Below are 23641 nucleotides of genomic sequence, written 5' to 3'. Positions count from 1 at the left end.
GCACATCTGTGTTTTCAGCTGTAGGTGTCGTTGTGTACAGTCTTGCATAATGATTTGGTTAGAGAAGAGTGAGCAGAACGTACAAAATTAAATAGCTACACTTTCCAGACAACAACAAAAACCCTTGCAAACATGCAGTATCAAAGCAAGCTGGCAGTGTGAGCCTCGTATTGAGATACTGCAGCACAGGCTTTGTTTGGTCTTGTCTCCAGTAGTGTTTGAAAGATAGCTTGGTGCTGCAGATGCTGCCCCCCTTTTGCAGAAATGTCTCACTGCTAATTTCTGCTGAGCCAGAACTGTTTTTTGGGCCATCAGTAATCTGCAGTTACATGTCTCCAAAATATATTGAATGTTTTTGTGTTTTTGAATTTTGTATCTTCTGTGATACTTCTTAGCCACCCTAAGCATTATTCCTTTTTCTTTTCTTTTAGTGGAGAGGCAGTAAGTCAGGAGTAATTTAAAAAGCGATAGATATACATATTGAATAGATACATATTTTAAAATACATGTGTGTGTTTTTTCCTGCACTGACTCTGTTTCTGCCAGGATGGCACTCTATATTAATCCAATGTGGATTTATTGGGATCCAGATAAATTGTAGGGCCTTGTTCCTTAACTCATGTTCAAGCACAGGAAAAATCAGGAAATGGTCTTTCTTTAACAGGGTCCAAGCAGCTAGCAGTAAATGGCAATAAACTCAAGTTCAGGAAAGGATTGTCTTATAGCTCAGTTCTTCATTAGATGGACAACCAGTTTTTCTGTCTTTCTTATTTTGAGCGAATCCAGTGGACTCGAGGGAGAGATGGATGGGCAGGATTTATGCATTACTAGGAAGTGCAAACAAGAATGCAGAAAAAAGAAACATCTAAAACTCAAGATACTTTAAGTAATAAAGCTGCCACAAGTGTAACAAATCATTGCAAGAAAAGCAAGTGTCCATCTGGGTGGTTTGCTGAGCCTTGCATTTCATAGTGTAACATTTCCAGAAAGCCTCCTATAAGGTAGCCATGTCGTATTGATTTACGTACAGGCAGGCCAGCCAGCTGGGCTAACTAATTCTCTTGCAGATAAGAGGATGAAGCCAAATGAAATGTTTTAATCTCATAACAACTTGGTTTAATGAATACTGTAGTCAGGGTGAACTTCAGTAAAATGTCACATGGGTCGCCTTTATCTGCAAAGCTGAGTCAGCGGGAGAGAGGATGGTGGGGGTTGGGGAGACAGGACTTGGCAGGTTTAAAATATAATCCTGTTGCACAGTTCAGAGACCCGGTATGTCAAAGCACCTTGCATCTCAAGCACATCTGCTTCCCAGGATGATAAACCTTTGAACAGGGAGCAGTTTGGGCAAATTGAGCTGAGCTGTGACGAGCTCGGAGCAGACCATTTAGCAGGAATCATGATCATTTTCCCTAGGATCATATTACTTATTTGTGGGGAAATTATGTGATTGTTTGGACGTACACTGCGGCAGGTGATAAATTGGGCCTGTATGTGTATGTGTATGTGTATACTTTCTGCTGTAACTACCATATTGATTGATAAAATGCCGAATGATATTCTTCTTCGTGGTCTCTGTGAATGCACAGTAATGGGTTTAATCTGCACTTGCGGAGAGGTCTCCAGAATATTCTAGAGCTTTATGATACGTTCATCAAGGTCCGCCCCCCCCCCCCCACTACACGTGGTCCATCCGTCCTGGCAATTACCTCATTGCTTTTTTCCTATGCTGAGGTCTCTCCTCTTGTTGAGCTCCATTCATCATTGCTTCTTTAATCTGAGGAAAATTGGAAGAGACTTTGCGAGTGATTCTTCCCAGCTTCTATACAACCAAAGGAAAATTGTAAGAGACTTTTCGAGCAATTTTTCCCTATCACCCCCCACACCCATTTTTCCCTCCCTGCCATTTATGGTCCCTCTTTCCCCGTTTAAAAGGTGCACCTCATGCTCCAACAAAGTTCCCCTCACAGACAGTTATGATCTGTCTTTTTTGCCTGGGGGAATCTCACCAGCCTTTTGTTTGTCAGTTTTGCAAGAGCTTCACTAAACAAGGAGGTACCCGTTCCCTTCCACTGCTGAATCACACTGTCCAATTCTGGAATGGTGCCAATAACATGGCATTTTTCCTGTAGCAGTACATATTGCTACTCAAGACAATCTTGTAGCGGATATTCTCAGCAGACTACATACCCAGATGCACAAATGGACTCTAGACCAGTCCATATTTCATCACCTTTGAAAGATCTGGGGTCAATCACGCATATACATGTTCGCCACGTCTCAAAACTCCAAATCCTCCTCCTTCTATTTGAAGTCAGGCATGGGACACGGATCCCTTGGAGATGCACTGATGGTAGACTGGACCACACATCTCATATCTCTCTTCCCCCCCATCCCATTCCTCTCCTCTGAGCAATAGCCAAGATCCATCATGATTGCTCCAACACGATCCTCATTGCCCCTTGGTGGCCAAGGCAGCCATGGTTCACCAAGCTCCGCTCCATCGCTACAGATTACCTCCAACTGCCTCTCATTCCTCGCCTCCTCTCGCAACATCAAGGCAGGACTCACCACCCCAATCTTCACATTCTCCATCTCACAGCATGGAGGATTCATCCTCAGTAGATGCCATCTTAGCTAATGCCGGAAAGCCTGTCACTGTTAAGCTCTATTCATATAAATGGACTGTCTTCACAAGGTTTGCTCTTCAACATCATCTTCCAACCAATCCTATGACCTTGCAAGCTGTCCTTCTGTTTCTGTCCCATCTCTTTCGCAAGCAACTCTGCCCTTCTACTCTCAAGGTTTACCTGTCTGCTATAATAGCTCATCATCCTCAAGTTTCTGATGCTGCTATGCTTTTTCGTCATCCCACATTAAAACTCTCCCTTCGGGGTGTCTCCAATATGCGTCCTTCTGCACCTGCACCATCCCCACAATGGTCTCTACCTGTTGTTCTTCACTGGCTTACCCGTGCTCCATTTGAGCCACTTGTTACCATCTCAGAGCACCTCTTTTCCCTTAAGACACTCTTCCTGGTTCCCATTACTTCAGCTCGTAGAGCCTCAGAGCTTGCTGCCCTCCGGGTTGATCCTCCATTTCTTCAATTCCACCTGGACAAGGTCACCCTTTTCCCTGATGTCTCCTTTCTACCAAAGGTTGTGTTGAATTTCCACCTCTCCCGACCTATTGTTTTAACTACCTTTTTTTCCATCACCTACAACTGACCTAGAGCGGTCTTTACACACATTGTACATTAGACGTGCACTTGCTTTCTATGTCTCATGGACTTCGTTCCATAAATCAAAATGACTTTTTGTAATACCACACCTCCCTCACAGAGGTTCTCATATTTCATCTCAAACTGTATCCCGTTGGCTCATTGCAACTATAAAAGTGGCATACCAACTCGCCAAACAGCTTCTACCTGTTGGTATTAAGGCTCATTCTACCAGAGCTCTGGCTACCTCTGCGGCCTTTCTTCGTGGAGTACCACTCCCAAACATTTGTAAGGCTGCTACGTGGACAACGCCATCTACGTTTGCCACCCATTATCACCTGGATCTAAGAGCCAAAAAGGATGCAGCATTTGGGAGAGCTGTACTTTCTTCTGTTGTTCTGTGACGTCCCTCCTCCGGTAAGTTAGATTGTTAATCACCCATTAATGTGCATTCACAGAGACCACTCGAAGAAACAGAGGTTACTTACCTGTAACTCTGGTTCTTCGAGTGATCATCTGCGATTTCACACTTCCCGCCCGTCTTCCCCTCTTTCCATCACTCCTATATCACCTTGATGCAGTGGCGGGCTCTTCTTAGGTAATTGCCAGGACGGGCAGACCATGTGTACTAAGGGGGAGGTCCTTGATGAACATATCATAAAGTTCTAGTATATTCTGGAGACCTCTGTGCAAGCACAGATTAAACCCATTAGTGTGAATTCACAGATGACCACTCGAAGAACCAGAATTACAGTTAAGTAACCTCTCTCTTTGCATCACTGAATCACTCTCACAGAGCTAACACCACAGAGTTGACATTTTTCTGTGGAATGAATTCATAACATTTATCTTATCAGCAGTGCAGAAATGAATTGATATGCATTTATGTGTGAAACTGCTCCCAAAGTACAAGATCTGTGTGTATTATTTTTGGGGAAATGGATTTTGTACCTATAGATGAAACCTTTTATCCATGGAACAAACCATACAGAATTCAGAAGAAATACTGATGTTCTCTTGTGCAAGGGATGTTTAACTGTATAAGTAATGTTTACCTTCTTTTCATGCAGTGCCCATGTGTCACAAGTCAGCAACAACAATATCCCTGCTTCTGGAGAGTAAGTGACTATGTTATATTTAGTTTTTCCTTGTTCTTTATTTTTGAAATCTTGTTCTGTTGACAAGCTTGTTCGTATAATATCCTTGATCAATTTATAGCTGAAAATGAGGCTATAATCATGTAGACGTACAGTTTGAGTGATTTAGATTGTAACATTTTCATTTGCACCTTCCTGTCTGTTTCAAAGGTAGCTAATACAGTGATGGGCAGAAGGTAGACTAAAGCCTGCTGATGGATAAGAACATAAATCTTCAATTTTGTTCTTGTAGATGATAATAAAAAATGACAAATGTTTTCTCCTGGTTCGTGACTTACGCGGGTTTTTGTGCAGAAGCATACTTTGCCCCAGAACTTTGTATTTGCACAAAATACATTTTATGCAAATACAGTTTTTTCATTGAGAAACAGTGATCTAAGGATTTCTTAAAGGTGAAAAAGCTGTAATTTCCACCTGTTCAGTGATCTCTAGTTTTGTGGAAGGAGGGGAGGTATAAATCTCCTCAGCTTTGCCTACTGATGTGGGAGAGAGTTTTTCTGTCTGTGGCCCCTGCCTTAATACCATGTGTAGTTTTGAGGGTAGAATGATTGCCTAGCTGTACTTAAGCTTCTGCCCTGGGTACTTGTGCAGTACTCTTTTTTTTTTCACCCACATATTGGTAAAGATTAAAGTTCAAATGTAAAATTGACCTCTTTCTTCTTTTTTAAAAATGTTGTTCATATTTATTTTTGCTTGTCAGGTTCTTAGAAAAGACCATTCGGTCAGCTGTCGAGCAACATCTTTTTGATGTTCATGGCTCCGGGGGTCAAAGTTCTGAAGAATCTGAATCGGGGACGTCGTCAACATCATCCAACGTGTCTGCCCGGCAGCGGAGGCGGCACCATAAAGAGCAGGATGAAGCCCGAAGAAACAGAGATATGTATGTTGGTGGTTTTTCCCCTTTTAAAATGTGGCATAATAAGTCCCATATAATTTTGCATAGTGTAGTTCTGTTGTTTTGAGCTGATGTGAAAAGTTATGGGTTTCAGAGGAAATCACTTGATTGTTTACTTCATAAAAAGCACTACCTTGTCATGATCGCTGTTGTCAACATTGGTTTTAGTCATGGTTCCCTAAGGCAGGGCATCGGAAAACATTAGAAATAAACCAGTGATAGAAACGCACAGTTACTTCAAAACATCTAGAATCCTGTTCTGGATTAGCTTTGAAGTTGTATCTTTATTGACCAGAAGATTGTGCCTATGTGTTCACGAGAAATATAATAGGTAACTAGTCTTAAGATGTTTCAGTGTTCCGTATTTTCTTCTTCAAAATACTTTCAAGATTTCTAAAGAATCTGTTTTAAAATTATAATGATAATCAAGACAGAAGTGAACAGGGGGATTCGACATAGTCCTCAAAACCAAATGAAGTAACATGAGAACAGCGCCATCACCATATGGATCTTTTTCTGCAACCGCTGTAATTTTAATATGCAGTGTGAGGATGGCAGTGGTTGAGCCTTGCCAGCTTCCTTTAGGAGAGCTTTCCATGGCTGAAATATCAATGTCAGTTTTACCATGTTGGATGGAAACGTTGGTAGTCATTATCTAACACATCTGGAGGGAATCTGGTTGAAGAAGGTTGGTTTATAGATTTTTGCTTAATAATTGGACACATGCAGTGTAAATCCACAAAGAATAATAACCCTTCAGTTATTCATAGATGACGGGATCATTGTATCCATTTCTTTCCACCTACATCCAGAAAGTTTCTGAAGCAAATCTGGACACCTCGCAATGGGAGGCGCTGGAGCTCAGTAAGAGAGGACATTCTGCATGCACGAGGTCCCAGCTGTGCTCTTTCCAATTGGCTTTTGCCTGGAGGACTGGAGAACTGACGCCAGTCAGTGTGCACAATGCTTGGCTAGATCAGCTTTGGGAACTTTTTCCCCCAGCCCAGGACACATATGCCATTCTGCTATACTGGCACAAGGCAGAGCTGGATCAACATGCATGGAGGCAGATGTAATTCTTAGCTATTTATTTTATTTATTTATTGGACTTATATACCGCCCCATAGCGCTACAAGCACTCTCCGGGCAGTTTACAATTTTAATTATACAGGCTAAACATTGCCCCCCCCCAGCAAGCTGGGTACTCATTTTACCGACCTCGGAAGGATGGAAGGCTGAGTCAACCTTGAGCCGGCTACCTGGGATTTGAACCCCAGGTCGTGAGCACAGTTTTAGCTGCAGTACAGCGTTTTAACCATTGCGCCACGAGGCTCTTTTTGGATATTATCCCACCGACAGTGTAATTCACCACTCAGTGATATGCATATCTACTCACACATTTTGACAAGGATTCAAATGTGAGCTCAGGTTCCCAGTCTTCTATGGGATGACACAGGGATGGGCAGTGTCTGAAGGTCTGGGGGCTGTTTTCCAGCCCCAACCAAGGTCTATACCTATTGCTTGGGGATGCAGGGAATCTTAGGCTCCTTCCTGTTCCACTACTGCAGCTACAATGCAAAAATGACCATCCTTGGAGGCTTCCAGAAGTCAAAACAGGGCTGTCTTTTTTTATTTTTGCACAATTATAAGGATTTTTTTTTAATGGAGGGCTTTCAGCTGGCATCAGGGCCACTAGATTCCCTTGGCAGGCTGCCTATCACCCATGGCTGGATTAGGTAAACCAGCGGTCTGACTCTTCTGTGCTGCTAAGGAACAGAAAATGATGCTACTGTCATGTTGCTGCAACAGTCGACAGTTGATGAACTACTTAATTAGTTTCTTGTTAATTAAAGGGAAATGAAATTCCAGTATCTTCAATTAAGAGTCAGTAAAACATTTCCTTTTACAGTGGAAAGGAGGGGGATTTTTCCACCCGAGAAGAGTCAAATTCACACTCCTTGCATTGTGCTAGAAGGCTTCCGAGGCAACTAGGTCAGAGATAGGCTAGCGTACGTGTTCAGCAGCATACAGTACTGCAGTTGGGTGTGTTTTCCCCCCCCTTTGCGCAGTCTCCCCACTGAATTGCAGATCTGCCTTTTTCTAATGTGTCTTTGTTTCAGCTTCTCATTGTATTTAGTCCAGCCGTTTGTCCATCCAGCCCCCTATTATCTACTCTGACCGGTGGCAACTCTTCAGGGCCTTAGAAGAGATCTTTTGCATCACTTGCCAACTCACTATGAAAATTAAGAGGCTGAAGACTTGCTACATTAAAAAAAGAAAGGCTGTACCTCTAATTATGACGTGATGTCAAGACCTGTCTTTCCCCACAGATATTCAGCATACCAGTTGATGTAGAGTTGGCAGAAGCCTTAGCTAGTGTATTTCTAATTAACCTAAAAAGCCATTGTGAAATTTTGAGAAGCCAGCATTTCAGCAAATTTTATTCTTTGGTCCTTACAGTTCCTTGGAAATTCGATTGCGGATTTACAGAGAACTTACAAAGTAGCAACAGTGAAATATTCAGATGACATTAAACAGCATGAAGCATTTCTCTTGGATGCTTTAGTTCTGCATGATTAAATCATCACATGGAAACAATTTATGAAATCTCTTGATGCAAAATATCTGTTTGACATCATATGATGGATTTCTGATAAATGACATTCTTTGTCTTTAGCAGTGACATATGCACAGACCTGTTGCTCTTCTACATTTCTGCAGTTAGCACATTGTGTTGTTTGGGATTTTGTTATATACAGTGGTGCCCCGCATAGCGACGTTATTCCATTCCGGATTAATCGCCGCTATCCGGAAATATCGCTATACGGATGGAAAAACCCCATAGGAATGCATTAAACTTTATTTAATGTGTTCCTATGGGGGGGGGGAACTTACCGCTAAGCGGGAATCCTCCATCCGGCCGTCATTTTCGCCACCTCAGTAAGCGAGGGCAGCGCGCGAAAATGGTTGCAGCAGCCATTTTGGAGCCGCTGATCAGCTGTCTGAAAATGGGGCCTTTTCACACAGCCGGCCGAAGTGCTTCAGAATGGTGGGGGGGGAGCCTTCCCCCGCGGCCGCTCCAAAGCGCCCGCAGCGAAAATGCCACAAAAAAAAAAACACAAACCACAAACATAACCCCCCAGTTCAAACCCACCCTCCATAACCCACACAGAAAAGATTTTTTAAAAGGACTTACCGGTCCGAAGCCTCCCAGCGCTCTGCTGGCTCCGTGCAGGCGGGGGGCGAGCGGCCAGGGGCCTGGCCTGCTCTAGCCGCCCAGCACTCCGCTGGTTCCGATCGCGGCGGCGAGGATCCCCAGGGAGGTCTCCCATGGTGGCGTGCAAGCCCTGGGAGACCTCCCTGGGGATCCCCACCGCCGCGATGGGCGGCTTCGGAGCTCTCTGAAGCCAAAAAGGCAGTGACAAAACGCGGGAAGTTCGAACTTCCCGTGCTTTCTCCCTGCCTTTTTGGCTTCAGAAGCAAGCCGGCGGGCCAGGGAGGAATCAGCTCTCTCCTTCCAACCGACGGCGAGTCCCCTTCGCGCCGGCTGAGCTCAGCTGAGTCCTCTCCTGCGGCCGCTCCGACGCGCCCACCCCGAAAATGCTGGCCGGCCAGCGCTTCAGAGCGGCCGCGGAAAAGATGCAAAAAACGAATCTCTATGCAGACTCGTCATTAAACGGGGTGCTCGTTATGCAAGGCACCACTGTATTGCTGTTACAACATGAACAGGGAGTGAAACTTGGGAGTATAGGAAAGTTAGATGCTTTTCAAGAAGCTTACCTCCTACTTTCCTGAGTATTTTGAAAAATAGTCTGTTTGATTTCTATCGGTACTAACTGAAATCTTACAGGATCAAAAGTTAAGTTACAGTGTTTTACATGCTTCCTAACTTTACTTTTGAGCATTACAAGCTTGGTGTAGCAGTTCATGCCCTTTGCTTCAGGGAAAACAAAGGCTGACTTTTTTGGGGGGGGAAGAAAGATTTCAATAAGCAAGCAATTCTAATATTTTCACTTTAATATACCACATTATTGCACACTGTCAAGCTGTTTTACCCAAATCAGGTTTTGGTGATGTGTTTTAATAATAATAATCTTAGAACTGCAGAGCTGGAAGGGACCCCATTGATCATCGGGTCCAGCCCCTGTCAGGGAGGCACAATGGGGAATCAAACCCCCAGCCTCTGCATCCATAGATCTAAACGACTGATCTACCCAGCAGTTCAGTAATAATAATCTCAGAACTGCAGAGCTTTTACATTATCATATCATTAAATTCACATGTTTTGCATCTTGTCATATATATTTTCTGCCCACACAAAGGGCTCAACTCTCACTGAAGTTGAAAGCCAGTAGCTGTCCCACTTTGTGTATTGGTATGATTGAACGTTCCACAGTACATAAAACATAGCCACACATATTGAGAAATGGCCAGAGAAAGAGAGAGAGGATAGAACACTATCCCTGCTTGCTGATTTTCTGTGTAAATGGATTTATTCTGTCATTTGTATGATCGGGAATTCAGTCATGTAATGTTGTCCATGCACAGAACCTTTGATGTCACAGGATCTCAGGCAAAGCACCAGATGGAGTTTTCCACCTGTTGCTTTGATTGAAAACGCAACTTTTTCTCTCTCTTCTCCTCATGTCAGAAAGGGAAAGGACGAGCAATGTCAAGAAGTCTCACCTTGTCTAGTCATCATTCTTGCTATCCTCCAGAATTAGAGTTTGAGGAATGGGTCATGTTGACCTGCAGATCTCTCTACAGGGGCCCAAGTTTCCTCTCTTGTTGACTTTATTATTTATTTATTTATTTATTTATTTATTTATTTATTTATTTATTTATTTATTTATTTATTTATTTATTTATTTATTTATTTATTTATTTATTTATTTATTTATTTATTTATTTATTTATTTAGATTTATTTATTTATTTTATTTATTTATACCCCGCCTATCTGGCCCACCGGACCACTCTTTGTGATCCTGCAGCTCACTCTCTAATTTCAATTGTATTAAATACCCAAATTGGGTTGCTTTCTTCCCATTTTCCTCCATTCCTCCCTGAAGTACTGTAAATGTGAGTCTAAAGCAACATGGTTGCCATCATATTTGGAATCTGTTTTAAGGACGTTTGACAGAAAGCGCCTGGGTTCCACATCAGCTTTTCAATGTACTGCAGCCTAATACGTTTTTAATTGCTAGTGTGTGTGAAACGTTTTGTCCTAGGAAATAATTCAGAGGCATAACCTGCAAATTGATTCAGAGTTTACCTGCCTCTTTGGGTGGTGGCGTTTTATTCCTGAACAATTAATAACCAAAAGGATGTGTGGTTTTAATGAATATTGTAGTTGAATGAGACCCATGTATACAAGGCACCTGACTCTAACAGATTATCTTTTAAAGTAATAATCCATATAAATTAGAAAAAGCCTTGTGAAGGAAAATCTAATAAAGCAGGTCTTTTCTGCTGAGCAGATTACAGGGGAAGGTAGTGCCAATCTGGTGTTTGGTATACTCTTGTGTACATTTTTAAAATTATCATTATTTCTAAGATAGGAATTCCTCAAAATATTGAGCCTCGCTTTTCTGTGTAAACTCTGCACCTTTTTTTCTGTTTAGGGAGGTCATCAATAAAGAAAACATTCCTTCTGGCTTCAGTAGCATTGAGGAATATATGCTGACTGGTCAAGAAGTTGAAAAGTTGCAAGAGAACAATTCTGGGTACATCGGAGAAAGGAGTAAACCGAAGCGCCAGAAATCGAGCACCAAACTTTCCGAGCTTAATGACAACAAGGACAGTCCTCTGGTAAGCACGAGTCCATTAATGTCACTTCTTCAGAGTCAGGTGAAGACTGAACAGAGATGTTCTACTAGAACCACTTGGCTTACATTAGTCTCTTCTTCATATGCCAGCAACAGAGAAGTCACTCTCAAGATCGCCTTGGAGAACTGAGTGGATGCTTAACTGTCCCTCTTGCAAACAGCAGTTTCCCCTTGAGGAACGGATGTCAATGAAGCTAAAGGAATGCAGGCTCTGATGGAACAGCTAGCTGGCATCCAAGGAAAGAGTCTTGGCCACTGAAAGCTAGGAGTTTGGTTAGATTCAAAGCCAGAAGCATAGTGCTATTATATTGAAGAGCATTATTAAAGCAGAATGGGCAAGTGTTGGGGTGTCCAGGGACTGCACATGTGCTATTCTCCACACATTTCTGTGCCTTGCCCCAGAGCACCAGGATATAGAGGGCACTACTGGTTAATGTTAAGAAAATAAATAGCCACACCTGCAAGCCTCTTCCATTTTCTGGAAAGTATAAACGTTACTTTCTTTTGGAAATGCACAGCATTTACCTCCTTCTTTCTCTTGGCAATGGATACACTTGTGCCTTAGAGCAGAGTAGGTGCTGAGAATGATGCTGATTGCCTTGTCTGCCAAAGTTGCCAGTTATGACTATTTCCTAAAGTTTCCTTAAAATCAAGAATCATGTCTCCTAGAGGCTTGATTCTCCATTGGGGATGGGGGGACAGTAGAAGGAGCTTGGAAGAAGGGTTGCATAGGACAAATAGCTTTATTTTGCCCTAAAGCAGGGTCTCCCGAATTTGAGACCCCGGGTGTCCTTGGACTACAGCTCCCAGAAATTCTGGACCAGCACAAGTCATGGTGAAAGGCTTCTGGGAGTTTTAGTCTAAGAACACCTGGGGATCCAAGACTGGGAACCAATGCCTTTAAGGGATGCTGGTTTGCAACCAGCAAAGCACTGCAGTGCATTTTGCAACCAGGAGATAAAGCACTGTACAGAAGGGAGTTTTAATACAAACCAGTTGCTTTTTACTCCTCCACATGCCAGGCAATAGTTGACATACTCTCATTTGGTTCATAGAGGATAAATTCCTCTTGTTCTGTCTCATCAGCATACTGAATAAGCTCCTTCTTTACTGTATTCGCAAAGGCTTTCGCGGCCGGGATCTAATGGTTGTGGGGTTTTTTTGAAGATGCCAGAGACTGGCGAAACGTTAGGAAGAACAACCTTCAGAATACGGCCAAAGAGCCCAAAAAACCCACAACAACCACTCCTTCTTTACCTTTTTAAGATCTTCTAAAAGAAATGTCTTTATCGGTTTGTGACATTTATTGTCCCTCCTTTTTTTTGAAATTTTTTTATTTATTTCTGAAGAATGAAAAGACAATCGACCCTATTACAACTATTAAATACAAAACTATTCCCCACATTTCTCCAAATCTCATATATACCTTTCCCCATCACCTTTTAAAGAAATATTGACCAACAATCTAAGTCTCTTTTCAAACCACATGTCTCAAAGTCTGTTTTATCAGCATATTTTAATAATGGCTTCCAATTTTCCGTGAATTTACTATGGCTTATTTCTCCTCTATATACTCTAACTTTATTAGTCATTTTTTCCATCAGCAGTGTATGCCATATTTTACTTGTGAATGCTTGCAGTGAGAGATCTTGGGCTTTTTTCCAATTTTTAGCTATTTCGGATCTTGCTGTGCCTATAAGATTTGCAACTAATTCTTTATATTGTAATTTCTCATTTCCCCCTGTGAATAATGAAAATAACAATAATGTTTCATTAATCTCTATTTTTTGATTAGTCAGTGTTTCTATCCATTTGATTACCTCCAGCCAAAAAGTTTCTATTTTGGGGCAAGAGATCCACATATGTACCAGAGTTCCCTTTTGTCCGCAGTTCCTCCAGCACTTATCAGATATGTCCTTATTAATTCTATGTAGTTTTGTAGGGCATAGATGCCAACGATGCACTACCTTTAGAACCATTTCTTTTGCATTTGCTGAAATAGATTTATATGGATATTTTTTCCAGATTCCTGTCCAAATTTCTTCAGGTATATTAATATTTAAATTTGTTTCCCACATTATTTATTGTCCCTCCTTTACTCCATTGAGCTCAAGGCAGCATTGGTGGCTCTCCTCCTCCCCAGTTTTCTCAAAACAAGCCTATGAGGCAGTTTGCATTGAGAGAGAATGACTGGCCCAGGGTCACCCAGTGAGTTTCATGGCTCAATGGGGATTTAAACCAGAATCTCCCAGGTCCCAGTGTAATATTTAAACGACTATACTCAACTGGCTTTTCCAGGTGGAGATCTGGGGGTCATGGGACATGTAGTGGTGGTGGGAATGGGCAAAGGAAGGGTTTTTAAAATTGCGTGGATTGGGGAAAGAAACCAAACAAAGTCAGTTTTTAGGCACATGATGAAGGTGTTGTTGACAAACTCCTGGGTTTTTACTTATAATGCTGATACCCTCATAAGGCATCAGTCTTATAAGGATATAGTAATTTTCCCCATATAGGAGAAAGCCCTCGTTTTATGACAGCATTATTGTGAGTTTTTTTAAAAGTTAGATGTGTGATAAACATGGAGGTCTTACCTATTTGATTTGGGAACAATATCAATTACCTCAGCATTTGATGGCAAATAGAAGGCATAACAGAAGAATCGGAGAATGGAGCTGCCCAGTTTCAAACCTCCTACTTCGATGCCATTACCATTGCTGAATTTGTAGGCATTATGGCAGCAAACAAAACCCATATGCTTTTTCTTTGAAAAAAGGCATGTGAAGGAGCATGCTACTTAGCTTCAACCCAGAGTATGTTCCCAGAAGCCTTCTGGAAGTCCAAGTTCCATGAGAAACAAAACATGTGCTCCTCACAGATCCTGTTTTGAGAATGGATTGTTGGAGATGCCACAACAAATTCAGAAGCATGGTAGTGGGTTGGTTAATATCCCCCAGTGGGTTGGCCCCACTCCCTTATGCCTATTACAGAAGCTTTTTTGTATCCGGGGATGTACAGATGTATTTAGCATACCCTGTGGAAGCCCACAGAATACAGTTTGAGAATCACAGCTTTATAATTGTGGGTGCTTTAGTACTTGATACCACAAAGCATGCACAGTAGGATCATGACTCTATGAGGGGGAAAACAAACCATGTACTTTTGGTTTCAAATATGGATTCTTGTTTTTTTTATGATGATTCATAATAATTGTTTTTTTTTTTTATGTTTTACAGGCAATGGAAACATTTAGTTCATTGAGACCTGTGGACAGAACAGGACCAGATGACATGGAAGTGTTTTCAGAAGTCAGGTGACTTGTTTATACATATCACTGTGGCCAAGTTTTCATTTAATCCTAAAGACAAATTATCTGTTGCTAACATTGCAAGTTAGTTTTGTTAACTTCAGGATGTCTTGATTTAGATAGCATTTACCTGCATACCCCACTCTTAAGAAACCTGTGACTCAGCTTTACTTAAATGGGTGAACAGTTATGTTGATATTTTCTGGAAGACTTTGAATTTCCTTAGTAACTAATATGATCATCCCTCATACAGTGGTGCCTTGACTTACAAACTTAATCTGTATTGGACCGGTGGCCATAAATCAAGACATTCATAAGTCAAAGCACCATTTCCCATAGGAATGCATTGAACATCGATTAATCTGTTCTTGCTGGGTTTTTTTGTCCTTATGTCAAGGGTGAATTTTTTTCTTTTTTCTTCTTTTGACCTAAGACCTTAGGTCAAAAAAAAGGGTAGGAAAGTTTTTTTCGTTCGTAAGTCAAAGCTCCGTTCGTAACTCAAAGCAATATTTAGTGTCCGGAGCTGTTCCTAACTCAAAATGTTTGTAGGTCAGGGTGTTCGTAAGTCAAGGCACCACTGTATTTATTTACCTATTTAAACTGTTAATTCATTGACTCATTCATTCATTAATGGATTCATTCATTCATTCATTCATTCATTCATTCATTCATTCATTTAAACTATTTCTCCCTGCTTTACTCCTTAAAAAAGGGTCCAAGGCGACCTTCATCAATAAAATACAATATTCAAAAAATATACAGCGTTTTTATCATACTGTATAGCTAGAAGGTCTCCCATAGCATCTTAGTGTCTGCTTTCAGGAAAAAGACATAACACAATGAAATGCGGAAGGAGGATGAAAAAAGCAAGCTTATGCACTAGTTCTTCTAAGGGCCCAGACAGAAACAGCTGAGGCCGCCGGATGGAATTGCCGCCTCTAGGTGGCATTTGAGGAATGTCCAAATGCAGCTGATTTCATTGCCTCCTTCCCTTCTTCCTCGTGGCTCTGCAACCTGGAGCATCATTGAGAAAAAATGTGAACATGATGCTGTTTCTGTTATGATAGGCATTTAATCTAAACATTTTCTTCTTTGTAGCAAGGACGATGGAAGTGATGGTGGCATAATAATACAATCTCAGGTTAGTACCTTATTTATTTCTATATAACTAGAAAAGTGCATCCCATTTTGTAGAATAATCTCCCAGCAATATTAACTGGTGCCAGTTTTGTTTTTAAGCGACAGTTATAATAGTTCTTTTCTCTCTTGCATTTGTTAGATGACATGTTTCTGCTGACCCTTCTTCCACTAGTATTTTTAAAGGATTTGTAAGATACCTAGTGGACTCACGTCCTATGTAAAAGGGTATGTAAAGTACTGTTGATAATTTTAGTTCTTTTCCCCCTGCTTGCAAGAACAACAAGAAATTTTAAAGATTATTATAAGCAGTTGCAAATCTCAGAAATCACACCACCAGAGCTACAAAAATGGCGGTATGAGGAATAGCACACATACTGCGCCGATATGTAACAGATACTTAGGTTTTTGGTTAAAACTTATATCTGTTACATAATGCCAGTCAATGTTTTTATAATTTTGATTGATTGTGCCTGGTATTTTTGAATAATAATAATTATTATTACAACAACAATAACAATGCATGGGATTTTAAATATTGTTGATGGTTCAGAGCATTTAATGCTTTTTGTCTCTACGGACCTCACAGAGCAAGATTGGGCAACAGGTTGGGCATATGCAGGGTGCACAGACCCTTGACATTTCTGAGGATTCCTCAAGATGCTGCTTTTGCTGCCATATTTATTGTAGTAACCATAAAAAAGCACAGCTTTACTTTTGCTACTGCATCACTTTAGAAGTGTGGTTCTGCTTTAAAATAAGGTGCTGCTTCCTGTGTCTTGGTTTCATAGAATTATTTTAGAGCTACTTGGGCCCCTAGCATAATCAAACTCAAACACCTGATGAAGCAGGAAATTCACAGTTAAAGTATCCCTAACATATGACCATCAGCCTTTTTAAAACAAACCTACAATGAAGAAAATTCCACCATTTTCCAAGATATTCTGTTCCGTCACTGAACAGCATTTGCTGTCAGGAAGTTCTGCATTTCTTGTCGTTTGGATCTGTTATTTCACATCTCTACCTTCCAGAGCCACAGGAAACAATATTTGTCCTTCATCCATGTGACAGCCCTTCGGATATTTGAAGATGATTATCACATCACCTTTCAGTCCTTTCTTCCCTAGCCTTACCTGGTTCTCTCAACCATTCTTCACAGGGTTTTTCAGCTTCCTTGCCATCTTAATCGCCCTCCTCTGGGCACTTTCCACCTTCTTGATATCCTTCTCAAACTGTGGTGCCCATAATCAGACACAATATCCCAAGTGACATCTGACCAACACACAGTAGAGTGTTGCTATAACTTCCCTTGATCTGGACACCATCATTCTGTTGCTGCAACTTAATACTGCATTAGCTTTTTTTGCTGCAGTATTGCACCGTTGGCTCACATTTAACTAGTAGTCTAATTCTTCTTCTCCATTTGTATGTGAAGCAATCCAGTGATGCTTCCGGAGTGGCACTCCGGTTGCCCAGGGAATGTCCATATGTCTTCACAATCTTCAACTCCTTTGGGGAGGCTTCTTCAATGTACTTCCTTGATCTAATAAAAACCCTGGATCCTTTTCACAGACTACCAGATGTTGCCCATCCTGCATTTATGCCCTTTTCCTATCTAAATGTGGAACTTTAAATGTTTCCCTATTCAAACCTGTTTTGAGACAGTTTTCTGACACATTAAGGTCATATTGAATTCTGATTTTGTCTTTGGAAGTATTAGCTACCACTGCCTGTTTGGTATCATCCACAGATTTGATGAGCATCCCCTCTCTTCCTTCATCCAAGTAAGTTATAACAATGTTAAACAACAATGGGCCCTAGACAGAACTTTGAGGTACTTTATTTGTCACTGCTCCCAAGGATGACAAAAAACCATTGGTGATTTACTCTTTGAGTGCAGTCTGTCAACCAGCTATAAATCCACCTAACAGCCGCAACATCTAGCCTGCACTTTATCAACTTCCCCACAAGAATACCATGAGGGACCTTGTTGAAACACTTCTTCGTATCAAGATACACTTACATCCTTAGCAGTTTCGTGGTCTACCAAGCTTGTAACAATATCAAAAAAGCTGTAAGATTAGTCTGGTGTGAGTTCTTCTTGAGAAATCTGCTCTGGCTCTTTGTAATCACTACTTTGTTTTCTAAATACTTACAAACTGGCCATTTAATATTTGTTTTAGAACTTTTCCTGGTATTTATCTCAAGCTGTCAGAATTTGCTTGAATCCACTCTTTCCCCCATTTTAATGGAGGACATTGATTGCTCACCTCCCAAGTCTTCAGGGACTCTAAGAATTCTCAAAGATTATAAACAGAGAGCCTGAGATTGTATCCACAAGTTTCTTTAGTACTCTTTGATAGTGTTCATCTGACCTTGGAAATTTAAAATCAGCAGAAGTAGCTCAATATTCCTCTAATATCTCTTTACCAGTCTTCTACCCCTGCCGCTGCACTGCTTTATTCTACTTGAACTAGACTTTTACAGTACAATAAACTATTCCATTTCTTCCTTTGGAAGAAGACAGAGGCAGAGTAGACATTGCGCAGTTCTGCCTGCTCTCTGTCACTCATTGACGTTTTTCCTTTCCACACTTTGGACCTGCTGCTTCCTTGTTCTTCTTCAAGTTCCATAGCTGAATAATGCCTTGTAGTTACTTCTAATGTCTTTTGCAAGTCTGAGCTCATTCTAAGTTCTGGCTCTGTTATGCTTTTGTTTGGTGATTTGCCTCCCTTCCGTTCATGCTAGGGTGGGATGTTAATACATTTCCCTGAACCCAAAACATTGTCCACCCCAATCTAGAGGTAGACCCCAGTTATTATTATTCTCCTGTTGCAAATGAGGAGAGGGGACAAACCTAAGACTCCATGTTTCACAGGTGATCATTTGTTTACCACTGCACTGAACTGCCAACGTAAGCGGCCCGACTTATAACTGAGTTTCAGAAAGCAGTTTCCTAAAGCTAGTCAGAAGGAGGGTCGTGTGATTTATTAGCTCATGCTCAGTGGGGGAGTGACTTCTGTTCTGTCTTTTGTTTTTATGTTTTCTTCTTTTTCTGTAGGATTTTCCCCCTAATCCTGGTAGACGTTTCCTTAATACTTTCTTCTGAGAACTGAAACTTGTTCTTTCACTTTGGGGTTTAGAGATTAAGCAGGGGCAGCCTGAATGCAGAACTTTTTGTTCCCTGTCAGCTTTCTTTTCTTTTCAGTTTGTGATTGCTCCTTTCTTACAGTCTTTACGGAAGTTTCATGTAGCATGTTATTCCCTAGAAAGCAAAGGATCTCAACTGCTCTTCATCTGACTAGAAATAGGGCACAGCAAGTTTTATTCCTTTCCCAAGAAAAGTTAATTATAAGAAGAATTTTAGGGTGGGGTGTTTGAACTGGGTGAGTGTTTTGTAAAAGACAACAACAAAGCAGTTAAGGCTATATTAACCTCTAAAGCCTAACAAATTTTACTGGAGAGATGCTTTCGTGTACTGCAGCCCACTTCATCAGATGCATAGAGTACAAGCCCCAGTTGTCTGACAACTAATCCTGCAGTCTGAGCATCTGCTGAAATGTAATGCATGAACACTAAGTGCAAATAAGTGCCTTTGCCTTCAAGGTACTGTAGGACTGTTTTTCCTTTTTTAAAAGAATGAACTTAATGCACACTTATGGATAGCTTTCACACGTCATTGTACTTATTTTTCTTAAAAGTAAGTTTTCCAGTTCGGTGGAAAGGAAGTGAAGTATAGCTAGGTGTACTCAGTGTGGAAGGAATCCAATGAACATTCTGTTGCCACATCACCCAAATTCTGTGACTAACAAAAGGTATGCTGATACATACCTGATATTTAATTTTAATTTATTCTGGCACTAAGGGAGGGACAGGTAGTCAGTCACCCAGTGTGCTGCGGTTGTTCGCTCTAGATCCAAAGAATCTCTTTCAGTAATTGCCACTGGATTTGGCCATTTTATTTATTTATTTATTTATTTACAATATTTTTTAGCCGCACCATTGGCCAAGCTCACCTGCCCGCCTCCAATCATTATTTTTTTTTTCCATTTAGCAGGACAGAAATGTGCTCCTTAAAAAAAAAAAAAGCTGATGCTTGGCAGAAGCTAAATTCTGTGGTTCTTTCTCTGGCCTTTTGTGCTTTTACATAGTGCTGAAGGACTCATAACAGCTCAAAAAATAAAAAAAAATAAAAGCTCTAACCAGTGTTACTATGATCTCTCTTATATTCTAATGGTTAGTTCATATTAGGAATGGAAGATAAGTTCGCCGAGTGCCCGGGACTGTCTGTACTTGCCTGATTGTGCAATAGGAGAAATAAAACTGCACCAAATGATTTGATATTTCTTGTTGAACCCACTGTGTACTCCCTGTGTACCACACAGCATCTATTTATATATTTCCTTGCCCAGCTGCTGCTATACTGCAGTCAGAGGCTTGTGCCACAAAATCCCAGCTGGCAAGGAGGACAGAGAAACACAGCTCTGCCCTACATTTCTTAAACAGTCCCTGTATCCCAGTGTCTGAGTAAGCCATTATTCAGACCAGTCTGATATAGTACTGGGGAAAAACAGGTTTTAAATCCCCGCATCAGCCATAAAAATCATTGGGTGACCTTGGGCCATTTGTTACCTGTCAGTCTGTCCTTCCTCACAGGGTTGCTGTGAGGGGAAAAATGAGGAAAAGGGAGGACTGAGTTTGCAGTGTTCATCTCCCTGCAGGACAGACTGATTACAACTGTAATTAATAAAAGATAAAAGAAATAAATTCATTTAAAATAAATAAAACTAGATATAAATCTGTGTGGCTTTGGAGGACACTTTTGCTTTCATATTTTGGGAAGCTTGACTGAAATAATTTCATCACCATCAGCTTAGAACTGCCAAGCTATAAGGGGACACAGTAGATCATCAAGTCCAGTCCCTGTCAAAGAAACACAGTGAGGGATCGAAATCCCGACCTCTGGCTCCATAGCCAGATACATAAACCAGTGAGCCATCCAGCAGTTTAATAAATGCATTCATTGAAGTTTTCCAGGATCTTAAGTTGTCAGATATGCAACAGTACTACTTATATGGTTATTTCATCTCTCTCCAGCAAATGCCCAAAGCAGAGGTTTCCTAAGAATACTGCTGCATGAACCAAACTTAACATTTTTTCACAAGGCCATGGGGAATCTCACCCCCTAACCCATTGTAATGAAACATGTATTGCAAAAGCTAAGGAGAGATCTGTTTGAATTCCTCTGAAAGTCATTTAAGACTCGCCTCCCCTCACAGTTTTGTTGTGAGGGGGGAGGAACTTTCCATATTATCCTGACATTTAAAGGGCAGGTAGAATAAAAGTCCAACATAATGTCCTCTGATTCCCCCAAGCTTTCAGACCAATAAAACTGTGGGAAATAGTCAGAAGTCCTGTTGAAACATTTAGTTACACATGTTGACAGACTGGGCTCCTCTCAAAGCAGGATTTTTTTTGCTTTTTAAAAAGAAAGAGAGGATACTAAATTGCATTTTAAAAGTAAGTTTATAGTGAATTTAAAATTCAGCTGGTGTTTCATCACAGGAAGGAAATAGAATCTGCCTCAAGATCTTATTATCTGGATATTACAGGGTCAAAAAATGTTACATTCTTTGGGGTTCTTTCACATTCCATGGCCCTCCTAAGCCCCTTGCTCAGGGGGGCTTAGGAGCATGCCTTTTATAACAAACAATGTTATTGAGAGCTAACACACAAGACCAGCCTCACGTGCCTTTTCTCTGCCCTTGGATAGGGAGAGGTTTAACACCCAATATCTGTACGTGAATCTACTTTTCTGGACTACAGTCCCCAGAATCCCCCAGCCATCATGGCAACTGGCTGTGGAGGATAGGAGATGCTGACAGGTGCATTCCAAAAAAGAAGCTTTTCCGTGCTGTGGATTTTACTCGCTGTACAGTAGCTTTCTGTGCTATGGAAGAACATTAAAGCAATGTGGCCATCTTTATCCCACAGAAAGCAAAGCTGTTGAAGAAGCAGCTGGGGTCAGTTATTAGAGTTTTGCACTGGGACCTGGCAGGTATGGATTTTGGCCCACATGCAGCCATGAAACCCAGTGGGTAACTTTGGACTTCACTTGTTTCACACAGTTGTTGTGAGGATGGATTGGGGAGAAGAAAAACTATGCACACTGCCTTGAGCTCACAGAAGGAAAGGCAGACTATAGCTGTAATAAATCCATAAACTGGTTGTGCTGGGGATTGAGGTGGTTCTGTAAGTTGTACTCCAAAAAAAAGTGATTCCCCCCCCCCAAACTCTAGTGATAGGTGGGCCACCATTATAACCCATGTCTCCATGTTCTGTGTATTAGAAAAAGGGTGGGAAATGCAGCTTCCCATATGTGCCATTCTGTGAATCTGTCTTCGAATACCGCCTTCTGAGGAGTGTCTTTGTGCTCTTATTTTCTGCCAAAGCTAGGTCATCATTTACCAACGATGGGAGACCTTGGCTTTCCTGGCAAGCACCTTCCTTACGTAGCTGTTCCCAGGTTTGGAAAGGGGCGGTCAGAGTAGGTATTCCAAGGCCCGATCATCATCAGCATCTGAAGCAACAATAAAAATCTATGTGCAACGACAGTCAGCTCTCTCTCTCTGTGCTTCGTATAGCTACGAATTCATTTTGTCTCCCTTGGGTCTCGGCCGCCATTCTTCTTCTGAAAGCTTTATGGATTATTCATTGCATTACGAACTGCATGAGTGAGCAAATAGCCCACCGAGTGTAACTAAAACTGTTGGAGAATGTATAGGGATCGGCTTTTATTCCAAAACAAACTACTGAGCAGCCTCAGAGGCAAAATACTCCAATGTTTACCATGTTGTAAAAATGTTTTAATGAGGTGTGTGTATTTAACAGCTGCTATTGAAGGAATAGACAGACATTTACATTTTAAAGATGTTTCATGGCAGGTTATGGCTTGTTGATTGTTGCTTTATGAGTGTTTGGTTTCTGTTTACATCTGGTTGCTGAAGAAAATGTTCTCACTTGCTCTACCTCAAGTTCTGTTAAAGAGAGGGGGAGAGACCAGCTCTCAAGCTGATCTTGTAGCTTTGCTTTTGAAAAGAACATTGTCAGTCTTAAATTACAGTGAAGTGACAACACAAATGCAGATTAAGATTCTGGTACAGCTTGTCTTATAGAGAAGGTGGATAAGAATGTTCATTTCCACCCAGTGACAAATTCTAGAGTATTACTTTAGCCTTTAAGTACTTCTATCACAGAAGGACAGAGAGAACGGGACAGGCTGTTGCAGGTTTAAAAAAACCAACAACTTGAACTGCTGTGGTTTAAAGGCATAATAGCCGAGGGAGTGTGTTTACTTTCCTTTCGGGGGGAAAAAAGGACTCCACAGAGTTTTTCTTTAAAAACATGTGATACATGTTAAACTAAAAAGAAAAAGAAATAAAAAGTTGTGCAATCAAGAGCCGAAAGACTAAGGCTTTGATTATGAGATGCTCATTTATTCACAAACTATTTCCTTCAAGCATGCCTGCATGTTATTTAAAAGGTCCTTATTTTATCTGTGCTAATAAAATACCATCCTCATTTAATTAGTCAGTGGACACGGTTTCTTTTCTAGTCTGCCTTTCAGCACAGAAGTAACCCCTGGGCAAAATATATAATGATGATAAAGTGCAGTTCATTGAAGCAGAACCACAGATTGTTTCTCATCCATGAGTTGTTCTAGAGCAGTACATCTCTCCCCCTGCTTCACTTCTAATCCAGGCCTCCTTGCCTCAGCGTTCATCTCCAACTGCTTGCCGTTGGGGGTTCATTGCCCTCTTAAGTCCCATCTCTCTAGGACGGTGGTTCCCTGTGGGCCAATCTTGGTTAGCACATGGATTAGCTTTCTCCCCTTGGGTGAGCACACCTTTAAGGCATAAAGCTTAGATACAGGCTGAAAGAGTTTCAGGATGCTTCCTGAGATATAGGTCCTACGAGTAGATATCCAAAGACATTGTGCAGCTGTTCTGTCCTTCCTTCTCTTTGAATATTTTTTTAATACAGTAAGGCAAAAGAAAAAATAAACAGACGCGGGAGCATTACGTAAGTTAGAAGGCGTAAA

The 23641-nt window shown here is 41.2% G+C and overlaps 1 protein-coding gene across 9 annotated transcripts in view; it reads left to right on the top strand.

Moving 5' to 3' along the window:
• The window catches only part of FAM13A (family with sequence similarity 13 member A), a 177466-nt gene that overhangs the window by 121976 nt on the left and 31849 nt on the right, over window positions 1-23641 (top strand). For all 9 annotated transcript variants that reach the window (XM_078394557.1, XM_073001961.2, XM_078394558.1 and 6 more), the window contains 5 exons: window positions 4291-4338; window positions 5078-5257; window positions 10896-11082; window positions 14333-14409; window positions 15502-15544. In XM_078394557.1, the coding sequence (XP_078250683.1) occupies window positions 4291-4338; window positions 5078-5257; window positions 10896-11082; window positions 14333-14409; window positions 15502-15544 (535 nt within the window). The remainder of the gene's footprint in view (window positions 1-4290; window positions 4339-5077; window positions 5258-10895; window positions 11083-14332; window positions 14410-15501; window positions 15545-23641) is intronic.

The sequence above is a fragment of the Pogona vitticeps genome, chromosome 5, assembly GCF_051106095.1.
Source record: "Pogona vitticeps strain Pit_001003342236 chromosome 5, PviZW2.1, whole genome shotgun sequence".
Taxonomy (NCBI): domain Eukaryota; kingdom Metazoa; phylum Chordata; class Lepidosauria; order Squamata; family Agamidae; genus Pogona; species Pogona vitticeps.
The sequence above is the reverse complement of the archived record's forward strand: the minus strand, read 5'-3'. Positions and strand labels throughout refer to the sequence as shown.